This window comes from Saccostrea cucullata, unplaced genomic scaffold (genome assembly GCF_032062105.1).
Source record: "Saccostrea cucullata isolate Sc308-1 unplaced genomic scaffold, CSIRO_AGI_Scuc_v1 ctg5490, whole genome shotgun sequence".
Classification (NCBI taxonomy): Eukaryota; Metazoa; Mollusca; class Bivalvia; order Ostreida; family Ostreidae; genus Saccostrea; species Saccostrea cuccullata.
In genome coordinates, this window is record NW_026929590.1 from 11,745 (window position 1) to 39,327 (window position 27,583).

The following is a 27,583-nucleotide window of genomic DNA, read 5'->3' on the forward strand; positions in this document are numbered from 1 at the left end:
CTATCTAAAAGACACGTTTAGTGAAAATCATTTGAAACTTTTAAATGTATCAGAAATTTCAGAGGAGAATGCACGTCAAGTTATGATAAAAACAGCTACACAAGCGGCCAACGACCTTTGGTTTGAGGAACGTTGCAAACGTCTTCATTCTTCGGTATTCGGGAGAATATGTAAAGCAACTGATCGAACTGATAAGGTGAAACTTGCTGACTTTTTAACAACAAAGGCACAAAAAATTAATGCTAAACCTATTCTTCATGGAAGAAAATACGAAAAAGAAGCTGTGAAGAAGTACCAGGAAATTTCGGGACGCACAGTTTACAATAGTGGAATTTGTGTCAGTCTGGACTCCCCTCATTTAGCAGCAACCCCAGATGGTATTATTGACGATGACACCTTGATTGAAGTTAAGTGTCCATATGTGGCAAGAAACAGTTTTATTTCCTCAAAAACAGTTCCTTATATCAAGCAGTCTGGAAGTAAATTTTATTTGAATAAAACCCATGACTATTACTATCAGGTCCAAGGACAACTTTACTGTGCAGAGAAAAATGAGTGTATATTTGTTGTGTATACTTTCAATGACTTTTTGTTCTTTGCAATAGAAAGGGATGATAAATTTATTGATGAGATGAAGAAAAAATTGAATGAATTCTATGAAGATTTTTTTAAGTCTGCTCTATTGGAAAAAACTTTTTTCAAGACATATGATGGAAAATGTAGTTGCAATAAAGAAAAATGAAATAAAGACTTTTTTCTCTTATTATGTCATTTTTAATACCAAGTTATGCATAAGATGGCACTATGCAATTCTTAAAATTACACAACATGAAACAAACATAGATTATTTCTGAAGAAAGTTTTGTTTCAGAACTATTCATAGGCTCAGTCAGAATTTTGAATGTTTTTGCAAGTCCAATGATCCTCTCAATGTGCACACGTTTGCTGGATATTTTTCGGTCCTCAATCACAGTAGCACATGACATTCTGTTTTTCTTTTTGAAAAATGTTGGTGTATTTATTTGAATGTTCCTGTGTACAAACATATCCTGCACATTGAAACCTTTGTCCGCCATTATTGAATCTCCAGAATTGCACATTTCTAACAGTCTACTTCTTTCAACTATTTGACGGTCACTTGTGGATCCCCCATAAGCTGTAGAAATATAGGAATGAGAGTACCAAATCCCCGGATGAGCACATGGTGTTGTTTGTGGCACAATGTAGAGTCGAGTACTGAATAGGTCGGCATTACCTGATTGGCTGAAATGAGGTATGTAATGTTTTTCATTTTAAAGTAAAAATATTAATATTTGAAATAAATGATGGAATGTAGGAATATTACAGAGAGTATAGAAATACCAGGGGAGATTGTAGGAGTGGGGGGTGATTTTTTTTGCAGAGCGTTATTTACTGGCGAAACCTATAAGTTTTAAAGAACTGCAATTTTGACCTATAAACGCCATGGGACCCTATATTTTTTCCGGGATTTTTTATAAGCGCTTGGATTAAAGTTTCAAACGATGCCAAGGAATTATCTGAAATTAAATTAGTATAGTAGTGAGAGGACAAAATGTTTGTATAGAGTTCTATGGGAAAATAATTGGTACTCTTTTCCCTATAGAGACCCAAATTTTTAAAATGTTAAGTGAATTTAAAGTCATGAAAAGTGATTTTTTGCTCTTAATCCGAATATTGATGACACACTGAGAGGTAAATAGCAAAAAAAATGGAATTGTTTTTCATGTGTTGAGATTTTGGAGGAATTCTGTTCTCGGTAAGGGGGGAGTAGTGAGTAGAATGTAGATATTAGTATAGCGTGGTACATTTGATATTGTCCGAGGAGGAGAGTAAGTTAATAAAGTGCATCAGATTGCTCTTATGATGAATATTTATGTGTAAGTAAGTTTGTATAAATATATGCATGTACATTAATATTATATGTATTTACATGTGTGTCTTTATGTGTTGTGTTCTATATATATGTACATGTATGGCATTGTAGGGGCTGTGACCTGGTGTTCATTTCATTTCATTTCTTTAACGGTTGCATACGGTATCTTTTCAAATAGTTCTGGTGAACCTAAAAAGGGCATTCTATAGTGGTCATGTCAAAGTTGCACACTTTTCTCTCTTGACATCTTTTGGCTGGTAGTGCGTGTGATTCTCTGGATTGCTTTACTTGGACTGCAGGGTACTGAATTTGTAGTGAAGTTGTTTCTTTGGTGTAGCTACACTTAGGTCTGTATTTTTCCTTTCTTGCTGCTTGTTTTTTTCATCATCGTAGCCCTCGGCAACTCATTTTTTACTGCTTTCCAGTTTTTGTAATTAGAGTTACTTCCCTTAGACTTACAAACCAGGCATGTAGAATTTCAACATCATAAAATCTTTATTGTAGAGAACCTAGACTTCTGATTTTTTCCAGGAATTATTGGAATGACTTAAAAATGCATGTATAAGATTAGGCCTTTTTGTATTTACATGTAATTACATGTAATATTGTGTAACATGTACCCCACCCTTTGGGGGTACATTTTAAAAAAATAAACAATGTAGAAGGTGTGTAATTTTTTTTATTTTCTAGAAAACCTGAAAAATATTGCTGTTAAATAAATGCTTAAGATGTGATTTGACTAATTTTTCTGATTTATTTTGTTTTTAGCACTGTAGAGGACTTTCATCTTTCAGCTTCCTCGGCCCCGGGAGAGTTGGGTACCTGCTCAGCGGGGGCATTTTCTCTATACAAGAAGAGAACGGAGACTCGCTACCCACCCGATATATTTTGTCGGACACTTTTCTATACATAGCAGGTAAATTTTCCACTTTTTAACTTTCCAGCCTCTTATTATGTTGTGCATTTTGGGGTTTAAAGTCAAAATTATTGCATTTCTTATTTTTGAAAAATTGATCTAAATTCCCCTTTTCTATGTATAAAACTCCATCCTGTAGATTAAGATTGTACTGTATAAGACTGTAGATACTGAACTTTCATTTATTATCAAAAGGATTGATTTTCTCTCATTTAAATTTATTGTAAACAAATATAATAGGGGGCGCCTGCTATTTCTCCAAGTGTCTTTCACTGGGGGGTGGTGATACTTTTTTGCACATACTTAAGCAACATGAGGGGTTAGATAAGAATCAATTAGTATATCAGAGTCTCAAATAATTTACTTTTCATAAGCATAAAAAAAATTCTGAATTAGTCTTTTTAAAGCCTTTCAATTTTGCTTAATTAGCTATATTTTATCAAATTTTGGAGCCTTTTTTAAATTCTGGGTAGAATCCACCCTTATGAAAAAAAATGACACAAATGTGACTTTATAGCATTTTATTGACAATAAGAAACAAAATCATGCAATTTATAAATGTTTTATTCATTACAGTCACAACTGTATCCAGATCACATCAAAGGAATGACAGTTTCTCACTCCCTGGAATTCTACTTAATGGAGGGAGGTGTCATTAATTAAGATTGTCACAGCTTCCAAGACACTGGAGTGACAGGCCTAAAATTTTATACATATTCATTGGTAAGTATAAAGTCTTTGAAAATTACAAAATTGACAAATTCTGGGAGAGGTAAATATGTAAGTATAGGAATGAGAGTACCAAATCCCCGGATGAGCACATGGTGTTGTTTGTGGCACAATGTAGAGTCGAGTACTGAATAGGTCGGCATTACCTGATTGGCTGAAATGAGGTATGTAATGTTTTTCATTTTAAAGTAAAAATATTAATATTTGAAATAAATGATGGAATGTAGGAATATTACAGAGAGTATAGAAATACCAGGGGAGATTGTAGGAGTGGGGGGTGATTTTTTTTGCAGAGCGTTATTTACTGCCGAAACCTATAAGTTTTAAAGAACTGCAATTTTGACCTATAAACGCCATGGGACCCTATATTTTTCCGGGATTTTTTATAAGCGCTTGGATTAAAGTTTCAAACGATGCCAAGGAATTATCTGAAATTAAATTAGTATAGTAGTGAGAGGACAAAATGTTTGTATAGAGTTCTATGGGAAAATAATTGGTACTCTTTTCCCATAAGATGTTAATCCACCTGGTGTCGCTCCTACAAGAACTTTTACCGTGTTACGGTTTTTATAGGTAATTTTCCACTTTTTAACTATCCAGCCTCTTATTATGTTGTGCATTTTGGGGTTTAAAGTCAAAATTATTGCATTTCTTATTTTTGAAAAATTGATCTAAATTCCCCTTTTCTATGTATAAAACTCCATCCTGTAGATTAAGATTGTACTGTATAAGACTGTAGATACTGAACTTTCATTTATTATCAAAAGGATTGATTTTCTCTCATTTAAATTTATTGTAAACAAATATAATAGGGGGCGCCTGCTATTTCTCCAAGTGTCTTTCACTGGGGGGTGGTGATACTTTTTTGCACATACTTAAGCAACATGAGGGGTTAGATAAGAATCAATTAGTATATCAGAGTCTCAAATAATTTACTTTTCATAAGCATAAAAAAAATTCTGAATTAGTCTTTTTAAAGCCTTTCAATTTTGCTTAATTAGCTATATTTTATCAAATTTTGGAGCCTTTTTTAAATTCTGGGTAGAATCCACCCTTATGAAAAAAAATGACACAAATGTGACTTTATAGCATTTTATTGACAATAAGAAACAAAATCATGCAATTTATAAATGTTTTATTCATTACAGTCACAACTGTATCCAGATCACATCAAAGGAATGACAGTTTCTCACTCCCTGGAATTCTACTTAATGGAGGGAGGTGTCATTAATTAAGATTGTCACAGCTTCCAAGACACTGGAGTGACAGGCCTAAAATTTTATACATATTCATTGGTAAGTATAAAGTCTTTGAAAATTACAAAATTGACAAATTCTGGGAGAGGTAAATATGTAAGTATAGGAATGAGAGTACCAAATCCCCGGATGAGCACGTGGCGTTGTTTGTGGCACAATGTAGAGTCGAGTACTGAATAGGTCGGCATTACCTGATTGGCTGAAATGAGGTATGTAATGTTTTTCATTTTAAAGTAAAAATATTAATATTTGAAATAAATGATGGAATGTAGGAATATTACAGAGAGTATAGAAATACCAGGGGAGATTGTAGGAGTGGGGGGTGATTTTTTTTGCAGAGCGTTATTTACTGCCGAAACCTATAAGTTTTAAAGAACTGCAATTTTGACCTATAAACGCCATGGGACCCTATATTTTTTCCGGGATTTTTTATAAGCGCTTGGATTAAAGTTTCAAACGATGCCAAGGAATTATCTGAAATTAAATTAGTATAGTAGTGAGAGGACAAAATGTTTGTATAGAGTTCTATGGGAAAATAATTGGTACTCTTTTCCCATAAGATGTTAATCCACCTGGTGTCGCTCCTACAAGAACTTTTACCGTGTTACGGTTTTTATAGGTAGAATACGTTGCTTGCTGTGGCTTTGGTAACTTTGGTCTTTTAATAGGACACTCTGTGCCATCTATTATCACTCTAGTATTTGGAAATTTTGTTTTAAAATCTGATGGACAGTAATATTTTACAAGATACTTTGTAGGCCAAATGTCGATTTCCTGCCATTGCTTACTCATGAATAAAATCCATGTAAAAAATATATTTGATACAGTCTTTTCGGAAACTCCAAATAATCTTGAAAGTTCAAAATTGGTCGTATGGCGCCGTAACTTGCAGAGGACTAAGAAAAATTGGTCAGGAACACTTATGTTTGAAACCTTATGATAAATATAATTCAAACAGTGAGCTGCGGGTCCTAAGGTTCTTAAAACAAAATAAAATTTAGTTAGAGTTTCCAATCCAGTATAGAAATTTACTCCGGCATCATCATTTGTAAAGTTTTCAATACTCATTGGGGGATACCGAGGAGTTTGTGTCTGTACATCAAAAAATTTAACGTCAGATTTCTGAACAGTGACTTGAATTTCTTCAGCCAAAATTTGGGTAGAGTTAGATACAATTTCCTCGGATACTTGCAGATCATCAGCTGATGTATAGATGAATTCATCTATGGAAGACGAAGCAGAAAATTCTTCTGCTAGTTTTCGTTTGATGCCTCTGGACTTGGCTCTGTCGGCTCGTTCATGTGAATGTGGACTTGGCTCTACCCAGGGAAAAATGCTTGGCACTGCAGTTTTCTTCAATCTTTTACTTAAAGGAGTAGTTCCTAAGAATTAAATTATTTAATATATCAATACTTGTTCATAGTACTAGATTATTTATTAAATAATTAATTTATAATTTGAACTAACTTTTTAAAGCAAATAAAACAAATATAAATTTACTAAAATATTTTTATTATTACAAGTATTATTGTTATAAAATTGATGTTACAAAACATGCCCATGTGTTTATTAATTCAACTAAACAGGTCAAATTTGTTTTTAAGCAGGGTGCTAATTAGACATCAATGTCAAAACACAGTATCTTGTACTGGTAGATATGCATAAATTATCAGGCAACAGCATGTGTTCTTTTAGACATGCCTTGTGTTTATATTGTTAAAAGATAATGCGTTTGTAATAAATGACCAGTAATTGAAGTTGTCAGTGGGGAGTCTGCATGTGGCAGTGTCTGTAACGTTATCAGATTACTTCGTATGAGAGGTAAACAAGGGATTCGATATTTTAGTGCATTTCATCTAAGCAAATAAGGCATAACCATTGCTCAGAATAAAATCTATTAACATTACTTTGCACATGCTTATCAAAGATTTCAAAATAAATAAATAAATATTGTTACCATGCTGGGTTTCAGTCAAATAGTCGTCTGATTTAAAATGTGCTCTGCAAACAACAGCATGAGTTGACGGAGTCCAGCTTTGAAAACGAGTTTCACCACGTTTTATTGCGTGTATCCATGCTTTTCTTCTTAACGGGTCTGTTGGAAATATATGGCCACCCCGATTACTACAATTCGGCACACAACAACAAGTTTCAGGCATGTTTTACGAGCATGTGTTTGACAGCAGATTGTTTACGTTTTTTTTCGATCGGTAACTACTGATAAGGCGCGAGGGTGTTCCGATACAGGACCGTGTTTGCCTGTGGCGCCCTCTAAAGAAAAGATAATCGGAGCAGGTTCCTAAATATTGGGGAACCGGAGTCGGTTATCTTATCTTGTATCGGTAGGGGGCGCCACAGGAAAATGCGGTCCATTACAAAAGTGATAAAACCTGTGAAGATGGATAATCAGCATCCATTCTCGAATACGATATCGGAAAGCACACACGTTTCAGTTACAATCCTTAATTTACTATGGCATCTAATTGTGGTGATATGACTATACCTGAACTTAAGAACGAGTTAGAAAAGTTTGGAGCAAAGAAATCAGGAAGGAAGTGGGAACTTGTGGAGAGGTAAATAAACATACGATGTTTTCATGCAAATCCAAGTAAACATTATTAATAACACAGTAAATAATTATCAATGGTGTGTAAAAGATTAACATTAAGTCAAATTGACAGTAAATATCAGAATTACCTCATTTAAGAAACTAATTCTTAAATAATCTGCAACTTTAGCGTGTTAGATTTTTAACTTGAATTTCCTCGGTAATTCTAACATCGATCTCATATTGCTTGGTGCTTGCAGTAAAATAAGAATACTTCTCTACATTTTTATTATGAAGCAGTATTATTATTTCCTGATTGTTGCAGCTATGTTTCACTCAAAATATACATGAAAAAGAATTAAATATGCTTATTTTATTGCAGACTTGAAGCCTACAGAAGAAATGCACATTGTGCTAAGACCGATGTTTATGGACCTGAATTTATGATGATGACGCCAGATCCACAACTCTACAAGGACCTTCATGGTGACAAGACCTTTCCAGGTTGCACAGAGGCAGAAATTTCCACTTTCTTGTCGAAGTTTAATAAGACAACTGATAAGAAAGGAAGGGATATGTACAACGATGGGTTTATCCAGTATGTGAGGGTGACATTTCATGATTCAAATTGGTTCGTTAGAAGTAGTGTAAAAGCTTCAATGATGAAGTCTGTGAAATATGTTGTTGACATTATGATAGGAAAAGACAGAAGTGTTATAGAGTCTCAATGTGAATGTGCGGCAGGCATGGGACCCGATGCACATTGCAAGCATGTCTGTGCTGTACTTTTTTCATGTGCAGATTTTGTTAAGCATGGGACATACAAAACAGAACTCACCTGCACACAGAGGTTACAAACTTTTCATCGTGCTAAGCCCCATAAAGGAAGCCCTATGAAAGCAAGACAGTTGGACACGCCAGGCTGTGACGAAGTATGCAATAATGACTATGACCCTCGTCCAGTTGAATTTAGAGGCAATCCGGGATACCAGTCTTACTTTAGAAATGTGTGCTTGAATTACCCAGGTATTAGTAAGACTCCAATTTTTCAGCTGTATGAGCCTGTAAACATGAAAGCTTACAACCTGGACCATGACTATCTAAAAGACACGTTTAGTGAAAATCATTTGAAACTTTTAAATGTATCAGAAATTTCAGAGGAGAATGCACGTCAAGTTATGATAAAAACAGCTACACAAGCGGCCAACGACCTTTGGTTTGAGGAACGTTGCAAACGTCTTCATTCTTCGGTATTCGGGAGAATATGTAAAGCAACTGATCGAACTGATAAGGTGAAACTTGCTGACTTTTTAACAACAAAGGCACAAAAAATTAATGCTAAACCTATTCTTCATGGAAGAAAATACGAAAAAGAAGCTGTGAAGAAGTACCAGGAAATTTCGGGACGCACAGTTTACAATAGTGGAATTTGTGTCAGTCTGGACTCCCCTCATTTAGCAGCAACCCCAGATGGTATTATTGACGATGACACCTTGATTGAAGTTAAGTGTCCATATGTGGCAAGAAACAGTTTTATTTCCTCAAAAACAGTTCCTTATATCAAGCAGTCTGGAAGTAAATTTTATTTGAATAAAACCCATGACTATTACTATCAGGTCCAAGGACAACTTTACTGTGCAGAGAAAAATGAGTGTATATTTGTTGTGTATACTTTCAATGACTTTTTGTTCTTTGCAATAGAAAGGGATGATAAATTTATTGATGAGATGAAGAAAAAATTGAATGAATTCTATGAAGATTTTTTTAAGTCTGCTCTATTGGAAAAAACTTTTTTCAAGACATATGATGGAAAATGTAGTTGCAATAAAGAAAAATGAAATAAAGACTTTTTTCTCTTATTATGTCATTTTTAATACCAAGTTATGCATAAGATGGCACTATGCAATTCTTAAAATTACACAACATGAAACAAACATAGATTATTTCTGAAGAAAGTTTTGTTTCAGAACTATTCATAGGCTCAGTCAGAATTTTGAATGTTTTTGCAAGTCCAATGATCCTCTCAATGTGCACACGTTTGCTGGATATTTTTCGGTCCTCAATCACAGTAGCACATGACATTCTGTTTTTCTTTTTGAAAAATGTTGGTGTATTTATTTGAATGTTCCTGTGTACAAACATATCCTGCACATTGAAACCTTTGTCCGCCATTATTGAATCTCCAGAATTGCACATTTCTAACAGCCTACTTCTTTCAACTATTTGACGGTCACTTGTGGATCCCCCATAAGCTGTAGAAATATAAGATGTTAATCCACCTGGTGTCGCTCCTACAAGAACTTTTACCGTGTTACGGTTTTTATAGGTAGAATACGTTGCTTGCTGTGGCTTTGGTAACTTTGGTCTTTTAATAGGACACTCTGTGCCATCTATTATCACTCTAGTATTTGGAAATTTTGTTTTAAAATCTGATGGACAGTAATATTTTACAAGATACTTTGTAGGCCAAATGTCGATTTCCTGCCATTGCTTACTCATGAATAAAATCCATGTAAAAAATATATTTGATACAGTCTTTTCGGAAACTCCAAATAATCTTGAAAGTTCAAAATTGGTCGTATGGCGCCGTAACTTGCAGAGGACTAAGAAAAATTGGTCAGGAACACTTATGTTTGAAACCTTATGATAAATATAATTCAAACAGTGAGCTGCGGGTCCTAAGGTTCTTAAAACAAAATAAAATTTAGTTAGAGTTTCCAATCCAGTATAGAAATTTACTCCGGCATCATCATTTGTAAAGTTTTCAATACTCATTGGGGGATACCGAGGAGTTTGTGTCTGTACATCAAAAAATTTAACGTCAGATTTCTGAACAGTGACTTGAATTTCTTCAGCCAAAATTTGGGTAGAGTTAGATACAATTTCCTCGGATACTTGCAGATCATCAGCTGATGTATAGATGAATTCATCTATGGAAGACGAAGCAGAAAATTCTTCTGCTAGTTTTCGTTTGATGCCTCTGGACTTGGCTCTGTCGGCTCGTTCATGTGAATGTGGACTTGGCTCTACCCAGGGAAAAATGCTTGGCACTGCAGTTTTCTTCAATCTTTTACTTAAAGGAGTAGTTCCTAAGAATTAAATTATTTAATATATCAATACTTGTTCATAGTACTAGATTATTTATTAAATAATTAATTTATAATTTGAACTAACTTTTTAAAGCAAATAAAACAAATATAAATTTACTAAAATATTTTTATTATTACAAGTATTATTGTTATAAAATTGATGTTACAAAACATGCCCATGTGTTTATTAATTCAACTAAACAGGTCAAATTTGTTTTTAAGCAGGGTGCTAATTAGACATCAATGTCAAAACACAGTATCTTGTACTGGTAGATATGCATAAATTATCAGGCAACAGCATGTGTTCTTTTAGACATGCCTTGTGTTTATATTGTTAAAAGATAATGCGTTTGTAATAAATGACCAGTAATTGAAGTTGTCAGTGGGGAGTCTGCATGTGGCAGTGTCTGTAACGTTATCAGATTACTTCGTATGAGAGGTAAACAAGGGATTCGATATTTTAGTGCATTTCATCTAAGCAAATAAGGCATAACCATTGCTCAGAATAAAATCTATTAACATTACTTTGCACATGCTTATCAAAGATTTCAAAATAAATAAATAAATATTGTTACCATGCTGGGTTTCAGTCAAATAGTCGTCTGATTTAAAATGTGCTCTGCAAACAACAGCATGAGTTGACGGAGTCCAGCTTTGAAAACGAGTTTCACCACGTTTTATTGCGTGTATCCATGCTTTTCTTCTTAACGGGTCTGTTGGAAATATATGGCCACCCCGATTACTACAATTCGGCACACAACAACAAGTTTCAGGCATGTTTTACGAGCATGTGTTTGACAGCAGATTGTTTACGTTTTTTTTCGATCGGTAACTACTGATAAGGCGCGAGGGTGTTCCGATACAGGACCGTGTTTGCCTGTGGCGCCCTCTAAAGAAAAGATAATCGGAGCAGGTTCCTAATTGGGGAACCGGAGTCGGTTATCTTATCTTGTATCGGTAGGGGGCGCCACAGGAAAATGCGGTCCATTACAAAAGTGATAAAACCTGTGAAGATGGATAATCAGCATCCATTCTCGAATACGATATCGGAAAGCACACACGTTTCAGTTACAATCCTTAATTTACTATGGCATCTAATTGTGGTGATATGACTATACCTGAACTTAAGAACGAGTTAGAAAAGTTTGGAGCAAAGAAATCAGGAAGGAAGTGGGAACTTGTGGAGAGGTAAATAAACATACGATGTTTTCATGCAAATCCAAGTAAACATTATTAATAACACAGTAAATAATTATCAATGGTGTGTAAAAGATTAACATTAAGTCAAATTGACAGTAAATATCAGAATTACCTCATTTAAGAAACTAATTCTTAAATAATCTGCAACTTTAGCGTGTTAGATTTTTAACTTGAATTTCCTCGGTAATTCTAACATCGATCTCATATTGCTTGGTGCTTGCAGTAAAATAAGAATACTTCTCTACATTTTTATTATGAAGCAGTATTATTATTTCCTGATTGTTGCAGCTATGTTTCACTCAAAATATACATGAAAAAGAATTAAATATGCTTATTTTATTGCAGACTTGAAGCCTACAGAAGAAATGCACATTGTGCTAAGACCGATGTTTATGGACCTGAATTTATGATGATGACGCCAGATCCACAACTCTACAAGGACCTTCATGGTGACAAGACCTTTCCAGGTTGCACAGAGGCAGAAATTTCCACTTTCTTGTCGAAGTTTAATAAGACAACTGATAAGAAAGGAAGGGATATGTACAACGATGGGTTTATCCAGTATGTGAGGGTGACATTTCATGATTCAAATTGGTTCGTTAGAAGTAGTGTAAAAGCTTCAATGATGAAGTCTGTGAAATATGTTGTTGACATTATGATAGGAAAAGACAGAAGTGTTATAGAGTCTCAATGTGAATGTGCGGCAGGCATGGGACCCGATGCACATTGCAAGCATGTCTGTGCTGTACTTTTTTCATGTGCAGATTTTGTTAAGCATGGGACATACAAAACAGAACTCACCTGCACACAGAGGTTACAAACTTTTCATCGTGCTAAGCCCCATAAAGGAAGCCCTATGAAAGCAAGACAGTTGGACACGCCAGGCTGTGACGAAGTATGCAATAATGACTATGACCCTCGTCCAGTTGAATTTAGAGGCAATCCGGGATACCAGTCTTACTTTAGAAATGTGTGCTTGAATTACCCAGGTATTAGTAAGACTCCAATTTTTCAGCTGTATGAGCCTGTAAACATGAAAGCTTACAACCTGGACCATGACTATCTAAAAGACACGTTTAGTGAAAATCATTTGAAACTTTTAAATGTATCAGAAATTTCAGAGGAGAATGCACGTCAAGTTATGATAAAAACAGCTACACAAGCGGCCAACGACCTTTGGTTTGAGGAACGTTGCAAACGTCTTCATTCTTCGGTATTCGGGAGAATATGTAAAGCAACTGATCGAACTGATAAGGTGAAACTTGCTGACTTTTTAACAACAAAGGCACAAAAAATTAATGCTAAACCTATTCTTCATGGAAGAAAATACGAAAAAGAAGCTGTGAAGAAGTACCAGGAAATTTCGGGACGCACAGTTTACAATAGTGGAATTTGTGTCAGTCTGGACTCCCCTCATTTAGCAGCAACCCCAGATGGTATTATTGACGATGACACCTTGATTGAAGTTAAGTGTCCATATGTGGCAAGAAACAGTTTTATTTCCTCAAAAACAGTTCCTTATATCAAGCAGTCTGGAAGTAAATTTTATTTGAATAAAACCCATGACTATTACTATCAGGTCCAAGGACAACTTTACTGTGCAGAGAAAAATGAGTGTATATTTGTTGTGTATACTTTCAATGACTTTTTGTTCTTTGCAATAGAAAGGGATGATAAATTTATTGATGAGATGAAGAAAAAATTGAATGAATTCTATGAAGATTTTTTTAAGTCTGCTCTATTGGAAAAAACTTTTTTCAAGACATATGATGGAAAATGTAGTTGCAATAAAGAAAAATGAAATAAAGACTTTTTTCTCTTATTATGTCATTTTTAATACCAAGTTATGCATAAGATGGCACTATGCAATTCTTAAAATTACACAACATGAAACAAACATAGATTATTTCTGAAGAAAGTTTTGTTTCAGAACTATTCATAGGCTCAGTCAGAATTTTGAATGTTTTTGCAAGTCCAATGATCCTCTCAATGTGCACACGTTTGCTGGATATTTTTCGGTCCTCAATCACAGTAGCACATGACATTCTGTTTTTCTTTTTGAAAAATGTTGGTGTATTTATTTGAATGTTCCTGTGTACAAACATATCCTGCACATTGAAACCTTTGTCCGCCATTATTGAATCTCCAGAATTGCACATTTCTAACAGCCTACTTCTTTCAACTATTTGACGGTCACTTGTGGATCCCCCATAAGCTGTAGAAATATAAGATGTTAATCCACCTGGTGTCGCTCCTACAAGAACTTTTACCGTGTTACGGTTTTTATAGGTAGAATACGTTGCTTGCTGTGGCTTTGGTAACTTTGGTCTTTTAATAGGACACTCTGTGCCATCTATTATCACTCTAGTATTTGGAAATTTTGTTTTAAAATCTGATGGACAGTAATATTTTACAAGATACTTTGTAGGCCAAATGTCGATTTCCTGCCATTGCTTACTCATGAATAAAATCCATGTAAAAAATATATTTGATACAGTCTTTTCGGAAACTCCAAATAATCTTGAAAGTTCAAAATTGGTCGTATGGCGCCGTAACTTGCAGAGGACTAAGAAAAATTGGTCAGGAACACTTATGTTTGAAACCTTATGATAAATATAATTCAAACAGTGAGCTGCGGGTCCTAAGGTTCTTAAAACAAAATAAAATTTAGTTAGAGTTTCCAATCCAGTATAGAAATTTACTCCGGCATCATCATTTGTAAAGTTTTCAATACTCATTGGGGGATACCGAGGAGTTTGTGTCTGTACATCAAAAAATTTAACGTCAGATTTCTGAACAGTGACTTGAATTTCTTCAGCCAAAATTTGGGTAGAGTTAGATACAATTTCCTCGGATACTTGCAGATCATCAGCTGATGTATAGATGAATTCATCTATGGAAGACGAAGCAGAAAATTCTTCTGCTAGTTTTCGTTTGATGCCTCTGGACTTGGCTCTGTCGGCTCGTTCATGTGAATGTGGACTTGGCTCTACCCAGGGAAAAATGCTTGGCACTGCAGTTTTCTTCAATCTTTTACTTAAAGGAGTAGTTCCTAAGAATTAAATTATTTAATATATCAATACTTGTTCATAGTACTAGATTATTTATTAAATAATTAATTTATAATTTGAACTAACTTTTTAAAGCAAATAAAACAAATATAAATTTACTAAAATATTTTTATTATTACAAGTATTATTGTTATAAAATTGATGTTACAAAACATGCCCATGTGTTTATTAATTCAACTAAACAGGTCAAATTTGTTTTTAAGCAGGGTGCTAATTAGACATCAATGTCAAAACACAGTATCTTGTACTGGTAGATATGCATAAATTATCAGGCAACAGCATGTGTTCTTTTAGACATGCCTTGTGTTTATATTGTTAAAAGATAATGCGTTTGTAATAAATGACCAGTAATTGAAGTTGTCAGTGGGGAGTCTGCATGTGGCAGTGTCTGTAACGTTATCAGATTACTTCGTATGAGAGGTAAACAAGGGATTCGATATTTTAGTGCATTTCATCTAAGCAAATAAGGCATAACCATTGCTCAGAATAAAATCTATTAACATTACTTTGCACATGCTTATCAAAGATTTCAAAATAAATAAATAAATATTGTTACCATGCTGGGTTTCAGTCAAATAGTCGTCTGATTTAAAATGTGCTCTGCAAACAACAGCATGAGTTGACGGAGTCCAGCTTTGAAAACGAGTTTCACCACGTTTTATTGCGTGTATCCACGCTTTTCTTCTTAACGGGTCTGTTGGAAATATATGGCCACCCCGATTACTACAATTCGGCACACAACAACAAGTTTCAGGCATGTTTTACGAGCATGTGTTTGACAGCAGATTGTTTACGTTTTTTTTCGATCGGTAACTACTGATAAGGCGCGAGGGTGTTCCGATACAGGACCGTGTTTGCCTGTGGCGCCCTCTAAAGAAAAGATAATCGGAGCAGGTTCCTAATTGAAAAGCGTAGTCGCCAGGGAAAATGCCATATTTTAAGACGGATAAGATAATGGATCTTGTGACAGCTATGGCCTAGCTGACATTGTTATGCTATGACATTTTAAGCAGAAGTCTCTGTCGAGGCTGTAGCTCTACTGGTTTATGCTTATAACAAAGGAAGAGAAAAGTAACAGTTGGGACTTGCAGCAATAAATAGAACTAGAAACTCTTGTTGCTACAGCAACAAAAAAGGTCTTCCGTTCTTATCTATTTTTCTGCATGAATGAGCTTTTATCTATGTTAAAAAAGGCACATAATATTTACAACGAATACAGGAAAACAAACGGCCGGAGGTATAACTTATCAAGATTCTCGACGTTACTTTAAACAATTATAGTCTTCATAACACTTAAAAAAAAAATCATTTTTAATCACTTCCTGTGACGACCGGAAGTGACGGTGAATGCATTTTACCCTATGTCTGTTGCACATTCTTCATGATAAGTAAAGTATCTTGATCTGTAACAGTTTAAAAGATCTCTGTTAACTTCTTATTTTGAGAACAAGAAATCACGTGACCGGAAGTAAATAAAAAAAAAGATATTTGAGGTTACTCTAGACATTTGCAGTCTGAATAACATGTCCTAAAATCATTTCAAATACTATTTTTATAAAAGATATTTATGGGATAGTATGATACTCAATTTACGCAGTTTTTCTCTCATAACCGGAAGTTGTCGTTTTTGTTTCCATTGGGACTGACACATTTCGAAACTACAAATAAGATGCTATAAGGTAATACTAAGAAAGATTCCATAAAGAAAAGTTGAGAATTTTGATTTATTTGATCACTTCCTGTGACAACCGGAAGTGACGGCGGACGATCTTAAACTCAATGGATTTGTCTACTTATCAAGATCTACCATCCCTATTAGTTTGGTGTCTTAATCTCTTACCGTTTACGAGATCTAGCTATGATAACTTCTGACTTTGAGGACAGGAAATCACACGACCGGAAGTGAATTTTAAAAAAATGTTTGACGTTACTGTAGACATTTGCAGTCTAAATAATATATCCAAAAATCATTCCAAATACTTTATCCATAAAAAATATTTATGGGAAAGAAAAATACTCAAATTCTGTAGTTTTTCTCATAACCGGAAGTTGCCGTTTTTGGTTCCGGTGGGACTGACATATTTCAACAGTACAAGTAAAATGCTATCATGTGAAGCAAAAAAAGTTTCAAAAAAGAAAAGTTGAAATAGACTCTATTCACGCGTCCGCCATTAAAATACGAAACCGAGGCTGACCTGACAAACTAGCGTCCTTCACTACGACAAAATGGCGAAGTGCGGCGAAGGTCATCCGGCGTGGACGCGCTCTCTCACAAATGTAGCTAAGATTACTGACGATGTGATATCGACATGGTCAACGACATAAAAAATACTCAATAAATCGCTCAAAAGAGGATACGGTAATTTTGCTATAGGCTATGTAACACGATGTCGAAGGTTTGTTTACAATTTTACGATGGTCCATCGGACAGCATGCATAAAATTCTTTACGTTGATATCTGTCATTATTATTGAGATTCAATTAAAGGAAGACAATAAAGATTCGTCACAAGTAGTGAATAGATACTTTTTAGTTATCATTTTGAAAGAAAAAAATCATATAAAAAAAATTATGGCCACGTTATGTGAAATGTATGTAGGGTCTACGTACACTAAAGTGGGCGTTGTTTATTTAGCCCATATCAAAATATTTATGCAGTCAGCTGTTCAAAGAATGCAAGTTCATTACGTAGACGTTATGATTCTGTGATTATTTACCTCATTTATAGATGAACACATATGACTTTTCTAAAATTTTGTTCAAGTAAATAAATATTAACTGTTTTCATTTGATATAATTATGTCTTTGTTTTCTCTTTGAATTATTATTTATATTTCTTGATTTTCCTTTGTTTTGATATTTTTTTTCCCTTTTGAAAAATTGCAAGGCATTTCATGAAGAGAACATGGAATTTGATATGTGAGCAAAGCACTGTGTAAACATTCGATATGCATATACAGCATTTTAAGGTTCATTTAACTACTGTACATAAACTAAATTCAAATTGAATGTCATATTGAATAATGCATATGTATATATACATGTGCTACATACTTTCAAAGAATAAAAGACAAGCTTTGATTATGATTTAGCTCAATGGATTTCAATATTTTCTTTGTGCATATTGGCTGAGATATGAAGTGAAGATACATGCAGATTTAAAGTAGTAATCCTCTGGAAAATGTATATTGAGGAGACCAAAGACAACAACTAATGTAGAATTGATGCACTGACAATAATCAGGGTCATTTTTTTTTAAAAATATTTTTCCTCTTGAGTAGCCAAGTCCACATGTACATGTTCCACACCACCATTTTCACAAACGTCAAAGTCCTGTACACATATATTACGTTATATATCAAAAATACCATTTGAAGTTTTTATATAGCTGAAATTTATTGTATAAATTAACAAATAGAGCATCTGATTCTTTTGCTTTCCTAATAATGTTGCAAATAAATCCGAACTTTGTTTTTCAGTTTCTTTTATTCATTTTTAATTCATATTATTTGTCCAAATTTCTTTTTTTTTTATTGAAATCGTTTTCACTTTGTCATTGGTTGTTTTTATTTCTGTTTCCTGATCAATTTTCACTTAAAAGGAAAATATTATTATTATTTCAGCGAGACCATGTACACCAGGGGGCACTGGTATCCTAATATTAGAGCCAAATGCTTTCCTTCTATGAGGAAAAATGATTCCCCACATAATTTTCAAATTGCTCTTAAAGCTGCAGCTTGCACCACTGTTGAAAGTTCTAACTGCACATGAAAGCAGGCTCTGGACATTGCAGCCATAATTTAGGCCTTATATACACATTAGCCCACTATCAAAAGCTTGATTTAAAGATGGTGCCATGTGTCAAATCTAATCAATGCCTCAAACATGGCATATACATGTACCCCAGAGGTTAGAGGGTATTCATTCTGAAGCAGTTGATGATGTACACAAAAATTAAAAGAACAGATTGTATGAAATCAAAATTTTATTGTCCCATTCAGCAAACAATTCCATATCAGAACATCTTAGAATCTCAGAATCAAAATACAATGACAACAAATGATGTTATCAGTATTGAACATATTTTGGTAAATAGTAATGGAAGTAAAACATGTCTTGTTTTGTGGAATCTCTCAATCAAAATACAATGACAACAAATGATGTTATATATTCAGTATTGAACACATTTTGGTAAATAGTAATGGAAATAAAATATGTAAAATTTTTGTTTCATTTCCTACCACTTTCCAGGTACAAATTAATTCTTTCTATATGGTAGTCATCTCGACACTAAATGAACAAATCGCACCTCAAAGCCCCGGTCAAACCTATTTGATCCATTATCTGATAATACTGGTAATATTCACGGAAGAATTTTAGTTTATAGCTGTCATTTACAAGAGTTAAATATTTAAAATTTGTAATCAAGTGGGCACTTGGACAAATAATTTCTAATAGCCCATACATAGGAACAAAGTTGGGGTCTATGACTTTCCTGTCAGGAGAAGTTCCCAGAATAAAACATGAGGGATTGTTGACTAAACCTGCTTTAAGACATTGTTTTCTGTTATACCAGTATATGCTTCTGTTCATGTTCAAGTCCAAATTTCATGCTACTGTTTGAATTTGTTACTTTTTAATAATGCGTCAGTCAAAGTTTCAAAATCTTTTTTCCGTGGACAAAATCTTTTAAATGTAGATGAAGTATTAAATTCTCTGTTTTCTTGCTGAATTCCAATGGGGATTTTAAGACTGTTCAACTGTATTTTGTTTGATGTCAGAATCGGTTTATGACACGTTTATTAAGTCAATCATAAACATTTTGTTCATCCAGACTCAGAGCTGTATTAAAAATTGATCAAGTATAGGTAAGGCCATTAAAAATTAATTTCTTGGTTCTCTGGCCCTCCCTCATCTCTTCCAAGGGTGCCTCATTGACCCTTTTTATTGCTAAATCAATGAAATATGTAAAAAAAAAAAATAACCTCCCTCATCATTTATTGAGGTTTTGTACAATGTAAAAAGCTGCCTCATCATATTTTGTGGGCAATAAAAAGTAAAAAAAAAAAAAAAAAAGCCTCCCTCCCTTATCATATTTCTTGAAAAAAGGCCCGAGAACCAAGGAATTAATTTTGCATGGCCTAAATTGTAACCAGGAAAAGTAGGAAAAGCAGAATGGTTTATAATTCTCATAAATTTTTTTTTGGCTGATATGAAAAAAGGGAACCTCTGGGCACTGGTCCATTTTTTGATTCAATGGTCTCAATGGAATTAATTTTGGAGGAAGTGGCAGTATGGTTTTAAATTGAGCATTTATGATGGATCAAAAGAAAGAAAAAAAAAGTACATGCAAGTACATGCAAACATGCTGTCATTTTTGTTTGTTTAGTTTCTCGGTTTAGCCAATCCAAAAGTCAAGTAAGCTTTTTCTGATCAAAAGGAGTCTATCATCTGTTTATTTTAAATGAATTACCCCATTCTCCATATAAATGAATATGTACTGGGAAAATGATTGGGAAACAATGAACATTTCGGCATCATAACCTTTTCTACTTAAAAAAAAAAAAAAAAACACCTTTATAGCCATAAGAGGCAAAAGCTTCCTTACATGTATATAGTGTAGATCAAAATGTAGATATAGTGTAGATCCAAGTTTGTTCAAATATCTTTCCTCTATAGCATATTGAAATATACACATGTAGGGGGGAGGGATTTGTCATACATGAAATAATATGCAAGCATCTTTAGGTAATGTAGATCCAAATTTGTTTAAAGGCTTGTTATTTTCAAAAAGTTGTAATTAATGAGCTTTTATCCCACTTGGGGCAGTGGTTAGAGCATCTGCTCTAGAGTCGCAGAGTAAGGAGTTGATGAGTGAAAAATTCTCAAGACGGAAGTTAAACATTATACTGGTACAATCACTAAACAATCAATCATCCAAAATCACAAAAATCATACCATACAAAGTAAATCATAATACAATTGCAATTGTGTTAATTAATTAACAAAGAACTGATGATAGCATTACAAATGCAAGTGCAATTTAAAAATACTTGTATTAATTAAATCCTATTTTAAAATATGTGAATTACATCATCAAATTTCCCAAATCTGGAAAAAATGTCATGGTATTAATTTCTTTTCCCAAAAAGATCTTTCTCACATGAAGCACACATCAAAAAAAAATTTACAAAAAAAAAAAATTCCTAAAGCCTGCAACGATTTCTGTTTTAAATATAAACAGGTATAAGTTCCATCTCCATTGTACATGTCTAGTATAATTCAAATATGCAAATGATGTTCATTTACATGCAACACTCTTCAACAATTGAAATATCTCTCAAAATAACTTTTCTTTAAAATTTGTTAAACAACACACAGACCAAATTTGGTTTACAGTCCCAGCAACAGACAATGGCAGAACATTATCAAAAATATGGTACTCTTTACACCTTCTGATAGCTCTTTCTACATGAATTCTTAGTCTTGCTATTTGCTGAGTTTTAGTAACTTCCTCCTTACTAAATTTAACTTTATTTCCTAAAAAAGGTGGAATAATCAAGTGTGCACCAACACTGTCAAGTAAATCTTGGATTAAAAAACCTTTCTCAACCATCACATCATCACCTTGTTCTAATAGATCAAGTATACCACTTCTTTGTGTTACATCTTTATCAGAAATATTGCCAGTAAATAATCTGCTAACAAAACATACAGCACCATGAGGGGTTATACCAATCAAGTTTTTAAAGGTAGTATGAGACTTGTAATTTGAATATGACTGAGAGTTAAGTACTTTGGCACTTGGAGTCTGCACACGTATTTCTGTACAATCCAAAATAACTTGTGTATTGGGAAAAGTAGTCTTAAAACATTCTGACATATTCTGTTTAACAATATCTAAATCTGGCCATATGGGTAAACATCCCAAAATACAATACAAGTAATTACTCCAAGTAATAATAATACGACTAACCGTGCTTTGAGACACACAAAAACGTTGTGCTAAATCTTCTTCAAAAAAAACTTGTCTAATTCTACATAAAAAATTGATCTACAATTGACAAAGACTCTTCTCTAAAAGGATTACAAACAATGTTCTTATTTCTCTGAACTTGTGACCACCTGATCATATTTGAGGCTGTTGGCTCAACAACATTATATACAGCACAAAAAATATAAGTAGAAAAACCAGAAGTCTCTGTCGAGACTGAAGCTCTACTGGTTTGAACTTATAGCAAAGGAAGAGAAAAGTACTTAAGCAGCTGGGATTTGAAACTTTACAACAGCAATAAATAGAATAATGATCGTTGATAAAGTCTCTTTATGTTCTTAGTGTAGTCTACTTGTGTGCCAAGTTATACTGAAATCAGACCAAAACTGTAGGAGGAGTAGCATTTTGAAAGAATTTCACAGAAATTTCTATTTTTAGTAACCACGGCAACATCGTTCATCGAAATCAAAAACCGATACACAGAATTATGTATCTTAGTGTATTCTACTTGTGTGCCAAGTTATATTGAAATCAGACCAAAACTGTAGGAGGAGTAGCATTTTGAAAGAATTTCACAGAAATTTCTATTTTTAGTAACCACGGCAACACCGTTCATCGAAATCAATAACCGATACACAGAATTATGTATCTTAGTGTAGTCTACTTGTCTGCCAAGTAATACTGAAATCAGACCAAAACTGTAGGAGGAGTAGCATTTTGAAAGAATTTCACAGAAATTTCTATGTTTAGTAACCACAGCAACACCGTTCATCAAAATCAAAAACCGATATACAGAATTATGTATCTTAGTGTATTCTACTTGTGTGCCAAGTTATACTGAAATCAGACCAAAACTGTAGGAGGAGTAGCATTTTGAAAGAATTTCACAGAAATTTCTATTTTTAGTAACCACGGCAACACCGTTCATTGAAATCAAAAACCGATATACAGAATTATGTATCTTAGTGTATTCTACTCGTGTGCCAAGTTATACTGAAATCAGACCAAAACTGTAGGAGGAGTAGCATTTTGAAAGAATTTCACAGAAATTTCTATTTTTAGTAACCACCGCAACACCGTTCATCGAAATCAAAAACCGATACACAGAATTATGTATCTTAGTGTAGTCTACTTGTGTGCCAAGTTATATTGAAATTAGACCAAAACTGTAGGAGGAGTAGCATTTTGAAAAATTGTTTACAGACAGACGGACAGACAGACAGACAGACGGACGGACGCATTACTATCGCATAAGCTCTTCTGGTCTCTGACCAGTAGAGCTAACCAGTGTAAAAATTTATCAAATTTGGATCTTTGGAAAATCTTTCAATTCCGAACTTCTCTACTTTCTTCTCAAGGTGCTGTACCCTTTCTTCTAGTTTAGAAATGTGCATCTTCATGGCCTGCAATATAGTACATGTATTAAACAGTGATATATGCACATGGTTTATCTATTCCAAATTAATATCAACATTACCATAATATCACAGAGACCTTTTCTTCTTTTATTTAAATTTGTATGAACAACTGTATAGTGTATACAGTATTATTTACATGATGAAACATTAATTATATTATTAAATGCACATCATTGCATGTTTCTTTGATAGAATTGATGCTGCTAAAAAATCTATACAGGTGGTTTTCTTTTAAACTGTGTTAACTGATAAGATTTCCATTGTGGTTTTCATAAACAAGAATCCCATGGGCCACATCACTCACCTGAGTAATTTGGTCCATTCTGTTCTTTGAAGATTTCCCCTTGTACCGTCTATTGTGTAAAACTTGGATACCCTATTATTGCCCTATCCTATCCCCGGGGGTTAATTTAGAATCTACACTGCTCCAGCTGGATGCTTCCACATATAAGTTTTAGCTTTTCTGACCTAATGGGTCTTGAGAAGATTTTTTAAAAAAATTTTCCTTCATATTTCAATGTAAAACTAGGATCCCCTATTGTGGCCCCACCCTACCCTGGGGGGGGGGGAGGGGTCATGATTTGATTAATTTAGAATCTACACAAACCCAGGATGCTTCCACATCAGTTTCAGCTTTTCTGGTCCAATGGTTCTTGGTAAGATTTATAAATGACCCCACCCTATTTTTGTCTTTTCTTGATTATCTCCCCTAAGAAGATTTGGCCCTTCAAATTAAAAATTTAATTTTCCTTTGCCCAAGGATGCTTTCTGCCAAGTTTTGTTAAAATTGGCCCTGTGGTTCTTGAGAAGAAGTTGAAAATGTGAAAAGTTAACAGACTGACAGAAGGACGACGGACAACAGGTGATCAGAAAAGCTCACTGAGTTTTCAGCTCAGGTGTGAGCTAAAGTCAACATGCCCCAAGATCAAAGGAACTACATGATCCGTGTATTACCTCAAGATCTTCTTCAAGAGATGGTGCTTGGCGACAATAGTCATGCTCTTCAGATGGCATATCTGTTGAAGTATCAATGGCACATGTTGCAGTTGATGATGAATGTTGGTCTGTGTCTAACGAGATTGAGGATGATGTTTTCTGCTTCTTAATAATTGATGTTTCTTCTCTGAAAAGATCAATATGTATCATAATACATGTAAAATATTATACACAGCAATGTTTTATTTTTGATACAGTAGAATTCTGAAAACTCAGCTATATGTTATTGGGACTTAAAAATCTTGCACATTCCTAAACCTTTATGATTCATTTGATCACAAAATGCAATAATTTTTACAAAATTAATATTTGTTCAACCATGGCTTCACTCACATTCTTAATCAACATGGCGGTGCAGTTGTTGATGCAAATGTCTTCAAATAAATTTTTCGTGAAAGGAATTACTACTGACTTAACCTTACAATCTGGAGTAAGAAATCAACTTTGAATTGTTGAAAAAATTGGCAAATTATAACCTTTATTTTTTTTAAACACAATTTTGTTTTAAGCGATCGAAAGGCCTGTGAATTTGATCAGAAAATATCACTTGAGCTTTCCGTCTGCTCAGGTTAGCTATTACAATGGCACAATAATCAGCCAATAACCTATAATAAGGATTTAATAAATAAAAAACTCGATTCTTATCAATTTTTTTTTTTTTAAATTGAGGCAGGTGGTGGGTTTCATAAAAAAAAATAAATTTTGTTTGTTTAATATACAAATATTTTTTGACCTTATCAAATGGTGCAGATTTAAGTGTTATATCCATTGTCAGATATATATCTTTGTTATACATCTAAAAGTCATACATAGTTATAGAGGTCAATTTAGATATGTTTATCTCTTTCTACACATCATCTTGCATCAGGAATCTTTCACAACTACTGATGATCCTGTTTAATTATCTTAACAGCCATGAAAATCACACTGACATATGGGGGATAGAGGACGAAAGTTGAATACTGGTTGATTACCGATCTCGCTCTGAATTAAGACCAAGAAAACAGATTTTTTTTTTTGAGATGAGGATGAGAATCTAGTTTTTTATTTACTATGGCCTTGCACAGGTATGGTGTGCATTATTCAAGCTGTATAAATTTATTATTTAAATGGTAATATAAGTACTGAACTGTCCATTTTCATGTCCATCATGCCGTAACATGACCAGCTGTACAAAAACATGATACGTATGTGCTTATGCATGTAACTCGGTTTGTGAGCACAGCTGTCCATGCTGTGACATGATGGACATCAAAATTTACAATTCAGTGCTTAAATAATACAAATGCAGCATTCCTTGTTTATCAGAAGCAAAATTGCAAATTGTATCATGACTTTTAACTCTTACTGAGGAGGTCCTTCCCTCTTCTTGGGTGGTTTACGGCTTGGTGCACTCTTAGTCCATGGAAACACACTTTGTACTGTGCCTTTCTTCAATTTTCTTAGTCCTACAAAGTGTGTAGACATGTTAATTTTAACCATTATAAAATATTTCATTATCTATTTCCAATTTAAAATATTACATGTTTGTTGTACTTGACTCCAAATTACAACTTTATTTTTGAACTTTAAATAGAAATGTCACCTTGATTTTTCAAAAAGTTTATATATTTAGAATTGAACATTTATCGATATAAATTTATTATAAATCTGAATGATCAATGCTAACTAAAGTGCATTACTTAAACTTTTAAGTTGATAATATAAAATAAATTAAAATTCAACAATTTATTTGTAACAGCAAAAGAACTCAAACTTTGAAGCTGCTTATTGCCTTGTACCTGTCAATGTTTTTACAATATCATCTTCCTTAAAATGCTTTGAACACACAAATATGGAGTTTGATATCTGAAAAATATCAATCAAGTTGTAGAACATCTAATTGACATTATTATTGTTTCAATTACAATTCAAAAGTTATACATGAGATGTATTAAAAAGTATGTACACTATTTATTATAATGCTTCTTTTAAAAACATCTATATTAAATGTAAGGAAGGACGTATTAATTAAGGGGTGCACAAGGTTTTAACTGCTTACCTCGGCTTTATTAGGTCAAATGGCCCCTTCAGTATAATAGTGGTTCTACACTTTTGCAGAGCAAATTTATGTGTAATGTTTGATGGCGTTTTTGTTTATACAGATAAATAATTAAATTATGACAAAAAACAACTACTTTTACATCAAATTTAACAAAAATATAGCATTTTGCCCCGCAAAACAGCAGCATCAAACTTAATGTGAAGGGGCTATGCAAGGGGTTGCTGGAGAAAATCAATTTTTCAAGTTGGTGCATAAAATAAATCAGGATATTGTAAACAAAAGAATTTTCTTCGACAAAATTTGATAACAAGTAGTTCATAGTTAAACAGAAAGGAACTGGACATCCTGATTACAAGTGTTGCGTATAAATTCTCAATGGGTGCGTTCACAGTTCTACCATTAGTACCAACTTTCAATATACCATTGGTGCAATTATTTGACAATGGTACCAACTGTACCAATAAACCCTGAACGGATATTGGCATAAAAATGTAACTATTTGATTTAAGACAGTACAGGCTGTAGATGTTATGAAGAGAGTTGTTTTTTTCTGTTGGGAACTAATTAAGCTGCCTGTTGGTTGGGATTGGGCTTGGATTTTCACGTTTATATAGATATTTATCATCCAAATAACATTTTATATGACTAGAAAATTTATTAAAAGTTGGTATATCGAAATTTAATTATCTAACTTCATAGTGTGTACAGATGTAATGAAGTGCGAGATGATACGAAACCTCGCTCGCACCGTTAACAAGATGGACGTATAAACAACGCTGGTGATGTGGAATCTATCGCCTCACCGTGATTAATTAAAAGGGTCCTGTATGTCAAAACTCAATGAAATTAAGGGAAAATATAATCAAAATTAAAAATCTGTAACTTTTTTAAGATGTTTCAGTGAGGGATTTTTTTATATCCACAAAATCGGTAAACTTTGTGTTGGGCATGTGAAAAACTTACATGGAAGTCGGGGCCTTCGTCTCGCCGTATTTTAATAATCCACTCTTTCCGTACAGATGGATCCTTTGGAAAAGAGTGGAAGGATGTTGCTGTACCTCGACGACTGTCCTCATTACAAAGCGGCACACAACAATAAGCTGCGGAGCCTGTTTTCGCATGGCCGTCCATTTTCAGCGTCTGCTCGCACATGTGCTTTTTGTCAGGTCAGCCTCGTTATCGCCACGAACTTTAGCGCGTGCGTGAATAGAGTCTATTTTTGATATTTATAAACACTTCCTGTGACAACCGGAAGTGACGACGGACGATCTTAACCAAAATGGATTTGCCTGCTTATCAAGATCTACCATCCCTGAAAGTTTAGTGCCTTAATCTGTTATCGTTTCTGAGATCTCACTCGGATTAAATATTTTTGAAAAAAGAGGAAATCGGACATATCTGACGACCGGAAGTGAATTTTGAAAAAAT

General features: G+C 33.9%; 4 protein-coding genes across 4 annotated transcripts; all 4 read right to left on the reverse strand.

Annotated features, from left to right (window-relative positions):
* Positions 1 to 630: 630 nt before the first annotated feature.
* Positions 631 to 6,988, reverse strand: LOC134281347 (uncharacterized). Its single transcript, XM_062763833.1, has 3 exons — positions 6,753 to 6,988; positions 5,350 to 6,177; positions 631 to 1,165 (listed from the first exon to the last, which is right to left on the reverse strand). Exons 1-3 carry the CDS (start codon positions 6,952 to 6,954, stop codon positions 786 to 788), a joined length of 1,410 nt encoding a protein of 469 aa, XP_062619817.1. The 5' UTR covers positions 6,955 to 6,988; the 3' UTR covers positions 631 to 785.
* A 2,081-nt stretch (positions 6,989 to 9,069) lies between these two features.
* Positions 9,070 to 11,243, reverse strand: LOC134281348 (uncharacterized). The gene is made up of 2 exons (XM_062763834.1): positions 11,008 to 11,243; positions 9,070 to 10,432 (listed from the first exon to the last, which is right to left on the reverse strand). The coding sequence occupies exons 1-2, from the start codon at positions 11,207 to 11,209 to the stop codon at positions 9,225 to 9,227; spliced, it is 1,410 nt and encodes a 469-aa protein (XP_062619818.1). The 5' UTR covers positions 11,210 to 11,243; the 3' UTR covers positions 9,070 to 9,224.
* A 2,078-nt stretch (positions 11,244 to 13,321) lies between these two features.
* On the reverse strand, positions 13,322 to 15,495 carry LOC134281349 (uncharacterized). The gene is made up of 2 exons (XM_062763835.1): positions 15,260 to 15,495; positions 13,322 to 14,684 (listed from the first exon to the last, which is right to left on the reverse strand). The coding sequence occupies exons 1-2, from the start codon at positions 15,459 to 15,461 to the stop codon at positions 13,477 to 13,479; spliced, it is 1,410 nt and encodes a 469-aa protein (XP_062619819.1). The 5' UTR covers positions 15,462 to 15,495; the 3' UTR covers positions 13,322 to 13,476.
* Positions 15,496 to 24,024: 8,529 nt separating this feature from the next.
* On the reverse strand, positions 24,025 to 27,286 carry LOC134281346 (THAP domain-containing protein 11-like). Its single transcript, XM_062763832.1, has 4 exons — positions 27,119 to 27,286; positions 25,893 to 25,959; positions 25,460 to 25,559; positions 24,025 to 24,238 (listed from the first exon to the last, which is right to left on the reverse strand). Exons 1-4 carry the CDS (start codon positions 27,284 to 27,286, stop codon positions 24,025 to 24,027), a joined length of 549 nt encoding a protein of 182 aa, XP_062619816.1.
* Between the last annotated feature and the right edge of the window lie 297 nt (positions 27,287 to 27,583).